This window comes from Hydra vulgaris, chromosome 11 (genome assembly GCF_038396675.1).
Source record: "Hydra vulgaris chromosome 11, alternate assembly HydraT2T_AEP".
Lineage (NCBI taxonomy): Eukaryota > Metazoa > Cnidaria > Hydrozoa > Anthoathecata > Hydridae > Hydra > Hydra vulgaris.
In genome coordinates, this window is record NC_088930.1 from 20,730,347 (window position 1) to 20,747,500 (window position 17,154).

Sequence of the window (17,154 nt, forward strand, 5' to 3'; positions counted from 1 at the left end):
ATATAGTATTCGGGACTTGTTATTGTTCAAGGGTCTTTAAGGATCCCTTAATATAATTTTTATTTACAAATTTTTAACCAAGTGCTATTTTAATATATAGAACGCATTTAGAGGGCAAAAAAAGAATTTTTTTTTTCAATTGTTATTTTGGGACGCCGTTAAGGATCGCCCATAAATTACGCAACGCTAAATTTCACTATAAACAAAACAAAAACGATTAAAATAGCGATTTAAGTTTAATGAAAATCGACGCGTAAAAGAGCTTAAGATCACCTATTTTTCAAATAAATTTAGCGTTGCGTAATTTATGGACGATCCCTTTGCAAATGGTTGGGGGTTGCGTAAAAGGTAGGGGGAGGTAATTATAATGTTCGTTTTCACAAATTACGTTTATTTTTCTAAATTAGTACGAATAATAAATAGGTAATGATAAGTTAGTTACTAAATATATTTCAATAAATAAAAAATTTTGAAGGAACTTAAAAGTAAAAATGTTCCAAAATTTCGTAGTCTTGTTTAAAAAAGTATTGAAAGAATATTTTGTTAAAAAACAAATTATATATGCTTTTATGATATACTTAAAATTTAAGTATACTAAGTAAGTAACTTAAGTATTAAGTAAGTAATTTAAGTAAATATATTGTTTAAATCAAATAATGTATTTAAAGCCTAATAAAATTAAAAGTTCAATTTTAAGAAGAAAAAAATTTATTTTAAATTTTTAGATGAAGTTTCTTATTAATTATCATATTCCTTAAAAAGTCACATAAAACGTTTTGCGAATTACATAAAAGCCGCTTTGACCTCGGTGGCTATTTTTGTAGAATATGAGTTTATATAAATAAACTTATAAGCAAAAAAAATATTGCTACATTTACGGTTTTGAGAAAATCACTTTTAATTTCAAAACTTGCTTATGAGAAGCCGTGTAGATGGAATGAAGAGGTCAGTAGTGCAACGTTTGTTTTATCTGTGACTTCGGTAAGGTAAGCGGCGTAAAATCCTTCGTTAAAAATGTGCGCGACTCTGTGACAACACCGTTAAGTCAACTTGGAGCGCCTTGATAACCAGAATTTTACGTTTGACGCTATCACGCCGGCATAGATTTTACGCAGGTTTACTCCGGTAAATTGCAGTAAATACGCATCAATAATTTACTCATTTATTATATATATATATACATATACATATATATATATATATATATATATATATATATATATATATATATATATATATATATATATATATATATATATTTATATATATATATATATATATATATATATATATATATATATATATATATATATATATATATATATATATATATATATGTATACGTCATAGGTAGAAATGTTAGTCACTTATATTGAGTATATTGCTATTAATACCGTCATCACCAGAGAAAGATGATTAAGTGCGAAGATACACTAGATACACTAATCTTGCTTAACGCGAGTCTGAAAAAACGCAAGTTAGCATAAGTGAACCGAATTGCTTTTACAAACACTGACGTAACTGCAAACTAGTTTAGTGTGAACATGCATAAGAGCGCACTACCTTCGTGGTACCTTGCTTTAGATGTGGAGTAGAAGTTTACTATAGTTAGTTGCTATAGTTATATATATTTGTATGTAAGTAGAAATATGTATGTTTTTATTGAGTGGAAATAGAAACTTACTGTATTTATGAGTGCTCTTACCATAAGAGCACTTAAAATATACACTAACACTTAAAATGTTTACTTAAAATATATACTTTACACATAAGACTTACGTGTTAAGTGTACATTTTAAGTTTGAAATAGACACTTATTTGACTTATTTATTATTATTACTTATATTTCACTTATTTATTATCATCCACATATTTATGTTTTCAAAAAAAGCAATATGTAAATGGCATCATTGGTCATGTTTTCATATATGTCTACTTAGAGCAAAAGAGGGCATTAAGACCATTTTTTTTATACTTCTAGATTTTTCTATTAAAATAAATGACTATTGTGAAGTTTAATTTTTTTTTTCCTAATGGCAGACAACATTTTTATACCAGGCATACCACTTAATTCTGAAAAAAAAAGGTTTTCTTATAGTCAGGTTTAATAGATTTAAACCAAATGGTTATAACCATGGATTAAACCAATTAAAAACATACCAATTTAAACCAAACTAATCTTTTGTTGAAAATATTAAACCAATAAGGGACACTGTTAAAAATTTTAAAGAGCTGATAAATATGTTATCATTTTTATCAACTGAAAAAATAAAAAGTAACTTCTGACTGCCAGTGATGTTCATTTGTTTGTAAACACGCCTAGATCCTAGATATTTTGTATTTAATCTTTCTGAAAATGGAAATGAAGCTGCAATGATCTTTACAGATAAAAAATTCAAAAACTTGTTACCAACAATATTCAAGTTAAAAGCAAAATCTGCTTTATTCAATAAAAGCTATTTGTATAGTGAATCTGTTTTAAAAAATAAAATAATCACCAATAGAATGGTGGAAAGTTCTAAAATCTTTTGACTGTAACATTATCATGGATATTGAAGGTTTGTTAAATGCACCAGCTTCTAGTGCTGAAAGTCAAAAAAAAATTTTTTTGACTTATGGACTTGTTCATTCCAAGTTAAGAAACAAGATGGGAGTAGAAAAAGCGGCAAATTTTGTTTGTATAAACAGAACATTAAATATTGATGTATTGGTTGCAGGGTCATCCTAAACAGGGGGTGTAGAGGATGTCCCCCCCCCCCCCAGCTGTTATGTATGCATTTGAGTTGGCATCTTTGTACTTTTCTCATTTCAGTTGGCAAGTTTTGAAGTATAGTAAGCAAATTTCAAATATTAAGGACCTTTTTTTTTTTGGTGTCTCTAGTTGGCAAAAAGCTTATACAACACCAACCCCCCCCCCCCCATGAGAGATCTTTACGGGACGGTCCTGATTGGTTGATGAATTATAGCAGTATTGTTAATAGAAAATATAATTTATTCAAGTAAAATGACTAATGCTTTTTTTTTAATTGAAAAAGTTGACTAGATGAGGCTTTTTTTTAAAAAAAACTAGAGAAAAAAACCCATGGTTTTGGGTTTTTTTCCAAAAAAAAATGGTTTTTTTGCAACTCTGTTTTACCCTACTTTATAGAAGTTAGTCAATCAGGGTTGATAGATTTAGACCAAATGATTTAAACCAATGGTTTAAACCAATCGAAAAAATATTAATTTAAACCAAACTAATTTTTTAAACAACTTTAAATTTTCACCTGAAAAGTAAACCAGGGTTTCTGAAGGAGATATAATAATATCTATAAGGATTGTCTTGGTTTTATACCATGTATCACATTCTTTTGATGGTTTTGATTTTGTCCCATTTTTATCATTCATATCACAGTTGTTAGTCTTTGGCCTTGAACATTTTGGCCTTGGCCTTGGTTTTGATTGTTTTTAACTTGGCCTTCCACTTTTTTTTTTATGAATTCAGAACTTTCGTTCCTGTTAGCATTTTAAAAACTTTACTACAGTTGATTTTGTTAACAAGAGTTATTTTTGTTAACTTGAAAGCTTTAGAACTTAATTTTTATTAGTTAAAATATTTAAAAATTTAAAAAAAATATTTAAACACGTGGATTTTTCTTAAAATTAAAAACAGAATTTTAAAGGTTTTTTTGAATTAAATTGGTTTTTATTATATTTAAATTATAATTTACTATATTGTACTCATTTTTTTTTTGTTTTTTGTTTTGTTTTTTGTACTGTTTTTATTTAACTTATCTAAATCTATTCAAAAAAGTTGTTATTAATGTATTTTTAATAGAGTTTTTTAAAATAATTTTATTTATAAATCCAACTTTGAACCAATAAGCAATGGTTTAACCTTCTATGATAATTCTTTGAGTGAGCTATCAAAGATTTGCTCAATGAAAATGTATGCACTTTCCAAAAATTTAAATTTAAATTTGTTGCAATTCAATTTTGGGGCTCCTTTTTTTGTGTGGCTCTTAGGCCACGGCCTATTTGGCTTGCCTGTATACCGACTCTGTGTATGAAAGCCAAAAACACATAAAAATAAAGAATTAAAACTTTTAATTGTTTATTTCTATGTGTATTTGTGCTTAATTTTAACAACTAATATTAAGATCTTTTAATTAAAAATATGTTGATATTAGTTGTTAGCATTAACTATATGTCAAAACCATTAACTATCACTATGTAGCCTATAACTCTTTATTACATTTAAGAAACGCCAAAGTTTCAAGCAACAAATCAGACATACGAGCTCTATGAGAACACATCATCAATCCACTCTGACAAAAGATACACTTGACAGGAGCTGACATTGCAGGGACACAGAAATACTTGTCAAATATAGATTTCTAATTTTTAAATATTGCTTCATTGGGTACAGTTTTCTTGATGAAAACTCTTTTTGATTAAATTCTAGTGATTTATTTGTTCAAGATAAAACTATCTTGTTTGTAAAACATGATTTATATCTATTATTTGCAAAAAAGCATTTTTTTATTTTTATTTTTTTTGAATTTGAGGTGTAACTCTATTTTTAGTAGATGTCAAAGTGGTTTCTTGTGTAGTTCTTAGAAAGTAATTGTGTAAAATAAAATTTACTACATTTTTCTACTTACTTTTGTGATTAAAAAAAAATTAAATTATATATTTAACAAAAGTTAAAAAAAAATATTTTAAAACATTTTGTTCATTAGTATGAATAATAACTTTAACGACAAATCAACTCATCGATTTTATTTAACATTTGAGGTTTTTTTTTTTATAACATTACGTTTTTTTATTAAAAGTTCAACCAAGGCGTCTTCTAAGATATTATGTTCTAGAATGACTTGGTTCAATATATCAAACCAAGAAAATAACTATAATTAGGGCTGTTTTTCTAATTAATTAGCGTTTACAACAGTAGTAAACTTTATTTATTTGCAAAACAACGCGTCTAATTTTCCATATTGATAATAAAAAAAACACCGTAGTTAATAAATTTGTTTTTTTATCATTCTTGCATAATGTTTTAAAATATTTGATTTAAAATAAATTAGTTTATTTTATGAAAAATTTTGCACGCTTTTAAGTAAAATATAATATAGTAATCAAAGAAACTTTTGAATTCGCTTTACAAACAATGATATGGGATCAAATTTTGCAACGAATGAATGCTGTTTCCAAATCATGGCAAAGTGCAACTGTTACTCTAGATAAATGTGCTGAACTTTATTTATCTCTTGGTGGTTATCTTCTTGGATTAATTAACACATTCGAACAAGAATGTGTTAATTAATGCGAAATTACTGTTACCAGATATCAGCTCAATGCTATCAGGAATTGAATGACAAGTTTGTATTTTATTAGACACAAGATTCAATAAAGATGAGCTGAAGACTTGTGTCAATCGTCTGGTTGAAGACTACACAGAATGATAATTTAAATGCAGAAATTGAACATCTGGACCTGTATCTGAAAGAACATTTTGATACTCAAGTTCCTGAATTGTCCCATTTAGATTTGTACAAACTTATAAAGGAAAAACAAATAGAGGCTTCATTTCCAAATACTGAAATCATTCTTAGGATTTTCATGTTTCATGATATCCAACTGCTCTGGAGAAAGTTTATTTTCAAAATTAAAATTAACAAAAAATGATTTGTGATCAAGTATGTCACAAAAAATGTTAAATAATTTTGCATTATTATCAAGTAACACAAACAAAATGAAGTCAATTAACTTAGATTCATTGATTAACAATTTCGTTATTGAAAAATACAGAAAAAAGATTATGTACTTTTTAAACAATATGTTGAAAAAATTGAAATAAAATCTTTAATTACAGTAAACAAAGATTATATTTTTTAAATTAACAATTTATTTCTAAATATAGTGCCGCAGGTTTTTTTTAGCCTAGGGCCCCTAGAGCTGTAAATCTGGCTCTGTTTGTATATATCTCCAAATATATTTTCTTATTGACTTTGTCAAATTCTGCGCGTAACCTTGGTCTTATTCAAGGTAAATTATTAACAAAACTGCAGGTAGCACTTGCTACCCGCAGTTTTGTTAATAATTGGCCTTAACGTTAGACTAAAATTCAAGTCTTTTGCCTTGAAAATATTTGCCTTACCATCATAGACCTTAGCCTATTAAAAACACTGTGACATTTATTACTTTTAAGTTGCTATTTGGTCTTAGTTGTCAAATATCTGGAAAATTTTCCATATAACATTAAAAAAGAACTAAGAGTATTTTTTTTAAAAGTTAATAAGATTGAATGTTTTTAAAATGTTATTTATAGTAAAATCATGAAGGATTGTATGCAGTAAGAATTTAAGCTCTATCTAAGGTGCAAAAAGTTTGTCAAGGTAGTTCTCCACGTTTTTAAATATATATCTCAACCTTGGGACATACTACCAGACTTAGATATTTTGCCAAACATTTTATTTATTTATTGACCAAACATATATATAAGCAATTTTGCACCCTAAACTTCATTTTTCTTTGTTAATGATTTAAAGCAGATTAATGCAAGTAATTAAGATGTTTTAAAAAACCATAGTTTTTACCTGCTAATCTAAATTTTTTTTATGCAATAAAATTTAATTAATAATCCTTATGCAAAATAATTTTTTTTGTTGATAATATTTGGGACCCACCTAATCTTCAAAGATCTTGAGCAACTCCTTAATATTATTTTTTAAGCATAATGTTTAATCTACAATTATTGTTATTGTTATTATTATTACTATTACTGCTATTATTGTTATTATTATTATTATTATTATTATTATTATTATTATTATTATTGTTATTATTATTATTGTTATTATTATTATTGTTGTGTAGGTTGAGCAGCATTGCTTTGCTGAGAGAACCAAATGATTGTTTTTTTCATACAAAACTCAGCTTGTTGGGTTTGATTTAAATAAAGGTAGTCTTGGGCTTAGTTAATCAGAAGGAAATAAAAGTATTATTATTTTATCTGCACTTAAGGTGTGTAACATATCTTACTTTATCTAAAAAAGAAGGTAATCACCATACTGATTATATATATATATATATATATATATATATATATATATATATATATATATATATATATATATATATATATATATATATATATATATATATATATATATATATATTGATATTGATATTTCTAAATTTCTCAAGAATAAATTTGAAATTTATTTGATTTGGGTAACTTATAACTTTCACATGAATTTTAGCTTGGGTAAAACCATTAAGCTAATAGGAGATATGTTTTATAGAAATAATTTAAAAAGGTTTTGTAAAAGCAATTAATGTTTTGATCATTATCATGATATTGAATTCACGTCTTATTAATGTAAACTTTGAATGGAAAAATATTATTTGTAAAATGGCAATGATAAATTTATTCCAATATGGAAAATACGACCTATATACTAATATATATCTATATTCATATATATATAAATATATACTATACAGGTCTATATACTAATCTTTGCTGGGAAAATGGTTGAAATTGTTATAAAAATGTAAAATAAAAAGTTAACGTTAATTACAATAATTATTGAATTATTTAGAAACACAATTTAAAATGTCGACAAAAATATGGGAACAAATAAAGTTGATTGATGTTACTTGTGCCAACATTTTAAAAAGTAAGCTTTTTTTTTTAAGTTTAATTTTTAACAAACCACTTTTACTTTTAAGTAAAAAACAATCCATCTAAGGTTAGTTTTATGCCAGTTTGTTTGCTAATTAGTTTTAGAGAAATGTTTTAACTTAACTTTATGATGGCTTGACTTTTTTATGATTCTTGAAATTTTTTTAATAAATACCTTTAGTTTAAAAAAAAAAAATTTCTTTTTAAGATTTTGATCTTTGCAAGGATGAAGACTTAAAATGGATTTGTTTTGAAGATTTGAAGACAACTATATTTCCAGGAGAAAGTGGTAAAGTAATTGTTCAAAGGGGTAAAGTTTGGAAAATAATCTCAGCAAATAAAGTATGTTCAATTAATAGTTTTTTTCATAAATATATTCTATGAAACATACAGGATTTTTTGGTTTTAAAGATCGTTAACTTAAATATACTTTTTACCAGTTTTTTCTTATAACTGTTTTATGTTATTTTGTTGATTTAAAATTTTGCTTGGACTATTAAATAGTGTACTGAGTACTATCTGTGCTTTGAGTCAAGTTCTTTAACAAATTTAAAAATGACTAAAGTACCAAAAACTATAAAACTCATTCTTCTTCATCATCAGAATCCCCCTATCATCGCACCTCTTACAAACTAACTTAGAGACAAATGTGCTTCTTATGTAGCTTCTTGGGTCACTCTTCTCCATGTTTTTCCTCATATTGTGCTGTTCAATTTCCAATCGAAACCATTTCTTCCATATCTATCAGCAAAACAATTCTCCAGAAAACATACATCTGTTTACTATTGCTAGAAAGCATTGTAAAAAGGTTTTATTTAACCTATTAGGTTGGACAAAATATAAAACCCACTATTCTCAGGTCACGAAATCTCGTATTTAATCTCAAAAATTAGGCTCTCATAATTTCAGGAGAACCTTTAACAGTATCTATAATAAGAGCAAATCTGTTATTCCACCTCTCTTTTATGGTTCAGATTTTGTCACCTCACCTAAAGACAAAGCTGAATTTTTTGCGAAGAACATTTCATCAATATCATCTCTTGATTCCACTAGATGTGTTCTACTTTTGTGCCAACAAATAGGTTGATCGATTGCTTGACATTCATATCACTCCAGCTTCTATATTTAAAGTGATTTCCTGCTTATACTCTTCTACAGCTTGTGGTCCGAACAACATACCTGTTACAGGCCTTCCCAGGAGAGGCGTGCGGTCGGTCGCTTTGAGTGACCACGCATATATATATATATATATATTTTGAGAATTTGGCCACGATTTTTTAGCATATATTAAAAATTGCGCATTTTTAAAAAGGCGGTGAAAAAACTAATTTGTCGTATTATTTTATTATTTTTATTTATGATTTATTCTTATTATTAATATAAAAATATGAACATAAAAATGAGATATATATATTTATATTTATTTTAAAAAAATTTTGTTTTTTCTTATTACAATTTTTTTTTTTTATGTCTAGTAAACATAAAAAAAAAATATATTTATTTATGTTTATTTTTTATTTATTTATATTATAATTATTTAGGTGTTATAATTATTAGGTATATTTTTAGGTGTTGATTTTTTCAGCAACGATATTTGAGACAAGTCGAAAAACGAAACAGAAAATGTGACCGAAAACTTTTTTAATCTATTTTGAAAATATATTTATATTATTGTAAATGTTACAAGTTATTAAAGTATTATATAGTTATTATTTTAACAAAGAAATTTAAAGTATTTTGCTGCATTCACTGTCAGTAGAACAACTTTCATCGTCACTGCATTCTTCATCTGTTCCCGAGACGTCAGTGGAGCTACTTTCGTTTTTGCTAGATTTTGCATCTCGCTCATCTGGACACGATAGTTCATTGTCGGATGAACTTGTGTCACTTATCGGATGTGCAGTTATCGGTTCTTTATTTATATTTTCAGGATTTGGGGCAAAGTTAATTTTTTTTTTGAGTGGAAATTTTTTTGTTCTGCGCTTTTGTAAATATTTACTTACGGCATCTTGCAATATCTCGTTTTTTTCTTCTACAGTCCATACATGGCTGTTTCCAGAAATCAGCATGCACTCTTCCAAGGTGTTATGCTGCAGACTAAGTCTTTTATCTGACAATATTGTTATTAGTGTGCTGAAACATCTTTCGACGGCACTATTCAATGCTGAAAAACATAAACACAAATCAGCTATTAGGAAGATATTTGGAAAATCCAATTTATTGAGTGTAAATAATTTTTCCCATATTTCATAACATGTTAATTTTAAATAACTTCTGTTTACTATTATTTGTAGTGCTTGCCATTCTTCGAGAATCTTTGCTTCTTGAATGTTTGCTGCTAAAAGTGATTCCCTAAAATATTGCACAATGTATAGTATACTTTGATAGCCATTGTCCTGGTCGTTTCTCCAATTTTGTGGATCAAGCCACGCCATGGAGGTGAAAACTTTATTTTCCTTAAAGGACGAGAATTGACTTTGGATTAAAGGTATCAACAGGTTAATGCATTTTTTACGTAGCACCAAAGCTCTTTCAACATCTGCCTGTGTTGGGTGTAACATACCTTCAAGCTTGATGTCAAGGTATTCCTTGTTTTTCAATTTCTTCTTTTTGTGCCCTGCCATTAAGTATCCTGACTCAAGTGTAACGACACCTTCTTGTTCTCTTATAATAAATTTTTGCGTCCAGCTACAAATGGCATCATCAACTTTCTCTAATTTAAGTGCAGTTAAATTATTTATTGTCAGAACAACATTGGGGTAAACTTCGTGTGCCAACAAAATATTCTGTTCGAAAAAGTGACAAAGGACCCATTGCATCAAGCAAATCAAGGTATGCACCAATTTTGCAAAGAAAAGCATAGTTAATTTTTTAAGTATTTCTTGGATTTTGTTTATGCGAGGCAAATCTAGTTCCAGTAATTTTACCAAGTGTATAATATTGTATTGATAGGGCGGCTGTTGCTTCTCTGCAGGACTCCTTTAGCTTACCTGAGTTTCTTAAAAGATAAAAAAGAGTTGTATAAAAGTTGTCACATTTTGTAAATTCTTTAAACTGCTTCATAGCATCTTTAATGGCAAGTTCCAGCCGGTGATTAACGCAATGAATATTTACCAACCAAGGGCGTGTTTCATTCAATTGAGTTAATGCCTCAATATAAATGCCCATATTTACATTAGCTCCGTCTGTGGTGGCAGAGACCAACTTTGTATGATATTCGGTAATGGACAGAGGAATTTTACATTGCGTAATGTTATTTTTTAGAAATACACTGTCTAATGCTAATTTTAAAGAATCAGCATTACCTCCTCCAAAATCAGCCATATTGCATAGCGCAACAAAGAAATAACATGGCACACCGGAATGCTGCACCCTAATTAACACTGCCTCTTTGTCACTGCCAGTTTTTCTAGCCTGGCTACCATCTGAAAGCAAAGCCATGAATGGCTTTTTCTCAATAATGGCCGCAATCTTTTCCGTAATTGTTTCAGCGATGCAATGTATAAATTTCCTGGCTAAAATAAAATATGGCTATTTTAAAATAAAAATAGTTTTTCTATTAGTCTATTGTTACATCATAGCCGCCGACACGGCTTTAAAGTTTGTGGGGGGGGGGGACTCCCTAATTTTTTGAAAAAATTATCCATTTCTAAAAATAATTTCCACGTTTGTAAAAATAATCCTTCATTATATTATAATAATATAATTTTTGTGTACAGACTCAAAATATCGCAAATTTTTTACAATCTCCAGCACTAAAAAAAGTTGTCTACGGCCTTGTATATATATATATATATATATATATATATATATATATATATATATATATATATATATATATATATATATATATACAGCGTGGAAAATAAGAAATCAAAGGCGAGCGGTCAAACTGACCGGCTAATACATAAAATTGACGGTCAGTTGGTTTTATTGGGCGGTCAAAATTTTAATTTTTATTTTGGTTTAAATTTTTAACGTAGCAATTACATTTGCATGACGAATTACGTTTGCATGACGAAGCTTTGTAAATAAAACAATAACTTGATACTTTAAAATGAACGAACTCGTATTCCTTTTTTATTTGTATTCTATTTTTTAAAAAAATAAAAAATACACATTTTTATGTTATATCAAAAAAATTTAAACTGAATACTTAATCAAGTATCGTTTTATGTAATACAACTATAATAATTGCCTAAGTTACAAAAAACAAAGTTTTATATAACTTAAAAATGTTTTTTTAAAGATGTTTTTAGATATGCGTTTCATCTGATTCATTATCCAAAGTTTCATCGAAAGACAATTTTAAATCTAAAGACTCGTCTGATGACGATTCTAAATCAATTAATGTTTTTATAGTTGTTTTTTTCTTTTCTTTTTTTGAATAAGTTTTTCGACTTTCTTGTGTAGGCCTTCGCAACGTATCTTCGGCCCATAATTCAATGGCAGGATTCACATCAAATTCTCCACTATTTGTTTCATCAGTACACACCCGAATTAAATTATTGAGCCGTTTTTCAGTTAAGCGATTTCTTGTGTCAGTTTTAATTCTATTCATAAGAGAAAAAAGACGCTCAACCTTTCCATTCGAAACAGGCAATACGAACAACAATTCAACAAGAAGTAGAACTGGACTCCAATCTTTTTTCATAGAACTCGAAAAAATTTGATACCATACTTTACGGTACTCAGTTTTATCTGGTGCCAAATATTTGACAGTGTAATCAACTAAGTTATGCCAAGCATCTAACATATTATTTACACTCCCAGTGAAGCCAGCATTACGTAACGGCATATTATAAAAGTCATACAATTTTTCGATGTTATCATCAGCAAATGAATTATTGGTGTTATTTTGAAACCAGCTACCAGTGTTTAGGATTAACATTCCATACATATCAGGAACTGTATTTTGTGTTTCCAAACGCTCTTCTATGGATTCGGCAATTAACGATACAATCATTGATTTTGAATTCTTAACTAAAGTTAGTGCGTTTGTAAAGTCATGAAGCTCAACATCCTGGAATGAATACTTACCAGTGTTGTTTTTTACTTTTGCAAGGAAACGTTTGACAGTTTGTAAATTATTAAATTCTTTTTTCTTCAAGCGACTTAACTGTTTTTTAGTTTGTTCAATAAATCCAGATGATGCTACGGAATCAATTTCGTTGCTTTGAAAAGATAAAGATAACAACTTTGCTGGCGATAAAACTTCTATGAATAATGCTATATAAAGCGGTATTCGTCCATGATTCCATTGCTGATGATACCCTTTAAACTTTGCTCTTTCTGCTTGAGTAAAACTGAAATCTGCAGTCATGTTTTCGAGATGTTTCATATATACTCCATATTTGTCTAAGATCATCTCAAGTGCTTGAATTTTATGTGCAATCCATCGTGTTCCTATTTATTATTGCACAAGTATTTTATTTTATAAAAAGTTTTTATTGCTCAAAATACTGTTTTATAAAGAACTTTTGTATAAAAAACCAGCATCTAATAAAGTATATTATTTTATAAAGTATTTTTTATAGTTAAAATTGAAAAAAAAATCCAATATACCTGATGCTTTTTTGAGGCGAATACCTGCAATGTCAAATGAATTACCCTCTTCAAGGATAGCAACAAGGTTTCCTAACTGTCGTAACTTTTTTGGGGATATTTTATAAATGTTATACATTTTCAAAATGATGTTATTGACATCATTAAACGCTTTCATTTGTGCAAATTTATTTTTTAACGCTAACTCAAGGCGATGTGCAACACACCAACCAAAAGTTACCCATGGAATTTCTTTCTGAAGTAATACATTTACACTTGTTCTACTTCCTCTATTTACAGCTGCGCCATCAGCACCAAAACCAACTAATTTAGTTTTAAAATTTTCGATACCTTCTGATTCAAGGGATTGACTAATTTTATTGAAAACTCCTTCAGATGTTCCATGTTCAAGATCAGAAATAGAAAGAGAAGAACACTCAACGCATATCTCGGTCTTTCCTATTGGAGTAGGATCGAAACTGTTAATAAATATAGCTTCTTTTTCAATTGCAGATACATCTGTTGATGCATCAATTAAAATACTGAAGTAATTTCGTGTTTTCAACTTATTTCTGAGAATATTTGACAAACTCAATCCAATGTAATCAATAAAAGTTCCACAAGTTATTTTATTTCTATATGCTTGGCCAAACTCTACACCATGATTTTCTTCCAAACGTAGTATTTTAGGGTATACGCTAAGCGGAAGCTCTTCTTTGGCAATAAAGTATGCTACCTCAAATTTTTTTTTTGTTAAATTTAGATCTTTCGTGGTCATGGTTTTCAGGCCCGATAAAATATCAGTTTGCCGCATTTCTTTCTGCAGGTTGCTTAATTTATCATTTCGTTCGCTTACATCCATTCCTTTACTTTTCATTGCTAATTCGTAGGCTCTTTGATGTGGCAAACCATTTGCATGATCAACTGCGGCACTGTGCTGTATCCTACAACTACCTTCATCGCTTCCCCATTCTGGCGTATATCCTTTATAAATATCAATTTGTTTAGTATACTGATGACATACAGTGCATTGTAATGCTGTAACATAGTTTCCATTATATAATATCTCTAGCCATTCATTTGCATTATATTTTGCAAGAGTAGTGTTTACCCATTTTTGAGCTGTTGTTAGCTGTAATTTTCTACTATTGAGTTTTTTCTTCTTTTCAACAGGTGGTTTTCATTCCGATCCTGCTTGTGTTAAAAATGAAAGTGTTGTTTGTCTCTTTTTAGTCGCCTTCATTTTGAAGTGCTGATGTTTGACGATTCTCTTACAATTTAGTAATATAAAAAATGTTCAAATTCGCAATTGTTAATTTGAAACTTATTTAAAAAAACTCATTCATTGCTATGACTTCAGAAATTGAGGGAAAAGGTTACGAGAAAAATGAATGAAAAAAAAGGAGAAAATGTTCGTAGCTACATACATTGATTTTAAATAATGGTTAAATAAGAACTTCAGTCGTTACCGACGTTGAAAAAAAAAAATAATTGCACATTTTATATCTCATTTGTATCATTTTATATCTTTCATTCATTTTTATTTAAAATCATTTTATAAACTATTAATGTTATTTAGTTGATAATAATGTTAATGCCTCTCGTCGGCAGATGCTGAACTAATATTTAATAAAATCATGACAATCGTTTTATGAATTACTATCAAAATTATTTAAGTTACTTAAAACGAAACTTTATACTACAGTATATATATTTTTTAAATTTTAATAGTAGAAAAAAAAAGCAAACGCGCATTTGGTAATTTTAAATTTATCTAAATATTAAAGTTAACTTCTCAGTCACTCAGCGTCAACCGAACCAAGAGTCTTTAAAATAGAGAACATAAGAACCTCGACAATTTCAAATACGAACTTTCTATTTTCCGGAGTGTTAACTAATTGAAATCTAAGAAATTTATTTTCATCACAGAAGGGCTTGGTGTGCGGCTTTTAGTCGATAATTTGTAAGTTTTGTTGACTACGGATAAATTAAACTAAAAATAAAAAATAAAGGTATTTTTTCATTGCAATTGGCAGCAAAAGGTAAAATTTAAAAGCAAAAGGTAGAAAAAAAGAAAAATAAGTAAAATGATGTAAAGAAAATATAAATAAAATGTAGGAATAAAAAAATGTTCTTAGTTAATATTATATTATTATTAAAACAATAATAAAATAAGAACTTCAATCATTTATGAAAAAAGCAGTTATGGATTTCACCACCACTAAAATGAAATTAGTCTTGATAAGTGAAGCAAAAAAAATTAATAGTTTACGTCATTTATAATACTCACTAACGAAGCGATTTAAAGTAGCGTACAAAGGATAAAATTATTTTAAAAGCTTTTTTCAAAGATTTACATTTTATAAAATTTTGGTATATGCATTTTTAAAGGCATCCTGATAATTTGTCAAACATTATATAACTCTTTTTTTTTCAACCGGTCAACCTTGACCGGGAAGAATTCGTTTTGAGAGGTCAAAATAGCAATTTCAGTCATTTCGGGCGGTCAGTGACCGTTGACCGCCCGTTATTCTCCACGCTGTATATATATATATATATATATATATATAGAATACCTGCGTTTTTGTTACTTTTGCCTCGCAATAATTTGACACCGTTGTCACATTGAACTTTTATGAGCACTTCAAAATTGCTATGCGGCATAGCCGGATGCATAGCCAATTCGTAAGCGGTCCACATTAACTTTAAATAAGCTTCATTGACATCTCAGCTTATTGATGAGATGTCGTTTGTTTGTTTTCGCTTTAAAGGAGATTTATCAAAATTTTCTAATCGTACTGCCTTTATATGCGATGCTGTTGACGAATGTCTCTTTACTTTGGATAGAAATTAAAAAAATAACACAACTTTTTATAGCATCCTGGTTCTAACATTCTTGTTACATCCTAGATTTCTACAATATAGACACCATGACTATTTTTTATAGTAAACATATAAATCAATAAATTATACCTGATGATGTGTCACAACATTAGTTCCTTTTGAAAAAGCATTTAAAGAATTTTTGGCATACCCAAATGTGTCAGAGATATTCTCACGCTTAGAACATAGCTTACACCATATTTTGACGACTGTGTAAACATTGTTGACAGTTATGACATCATAACCAAGGAAATCGTATTTCCAGGATAAAACAGTTTGTAAAGATTTTGTGATAGCTTTTGTACTCATTTCTCTCGCCTGAAACCCTGATCTGTTTTTTTTCAATGATCGTCTTTTATTGCATTGCAAAAAAGTACTTAGGAAATGTTGTGGTATTTTAATTGTAATTACGGAACAAGTTTGATGTAAGAATTAAATCATTTCAAATGCAACACGGAAGAGATAATTAATGGAATGATTGGTTTTAAAGATTTTGCATAAAACAAACGACCCCAACAGCTGCCAAATGGTATTGATGTCAAATTTGGGCATCTTATAGATGACGAAATAATATAACGTGCATTTGTGTATTCGATTTTAAATCTTTCAAAGTTTCAAATGATAAAACTACTCATAAATACAATTTATTATTTTAATAACTTGTAACATTTACAATAATATAAATATATTTTCAAAATAGATTAAAAAAGTTTTTGAACACATTTTCTGTTTCGTTCCTCGACTTGTCTCAAATATCGTTGCTGAAAAAAATAAACACCCTAAAAATAGAAAAAAAAACATAAAATAGTTCGGATAATAATCTAGTAAGAATCACAGGCGCATTTTTTAAAAATCACTTTTGGTATTAAATATTTCGGTGGTCCGAGTATTACGCCGCCCAAGGTAATACCCCCTCCCCCCTACAACTTTTTTTACAACTGATTTATATTTCTTTTGTATTGTTAAACGGATATCGAGTTTATGTATTTCTATTTTTATGTAAAACAGCATTAAAGCCAGAATATATTGTAACTAGAAAAAATATATATTTAAATTTT

At 28.2% G+C, this 17,154-nt stretch overlaps 1 protein-coding gene across 3 annotated transcripts in view; it reads left to right on the plus strand.

Annotated features, from left to right (window-relative positions):
- Positions 1 to 1,480: 1,480 nt before the first annotated feature.
- LOC101236456 (uncharacterized) overlaps positions 1,481 to 17,154 on the plus strand; it is a 30,503-nt gene continuing 14,829 nt past the window's right edge. The window contains exons 1-4 of one of the 3 annotated variants that reach the window (XM_065810409.1): positions 1,486 to 1,637; positions 6,859 to 6,943; positions 7,587 to 7,664; positions 7,878 to 8,011. In XM_065810409.1, the coding sequence (XP_065666481.1) occupies positions 7,601 to 7,664; positions 7,878 to 8,011 (198 nt within the window). In that variant the 5' untranslated portion in view covers positions 1,486 to 1,637; positions 6,859 to 6,943; positions 7,587 to 7,600. Of the gene's footprint in view, positions 1,638 to 6,858; positions 6,944 to 7,586; positions 7,665 to 7,877; positions 8,012 to 17,154 lie in introns of all 3 variants that reach the window. The other 2 variants (XM_065810408.1, XM_065810410.1) reach the window with 2 other exon arrangements.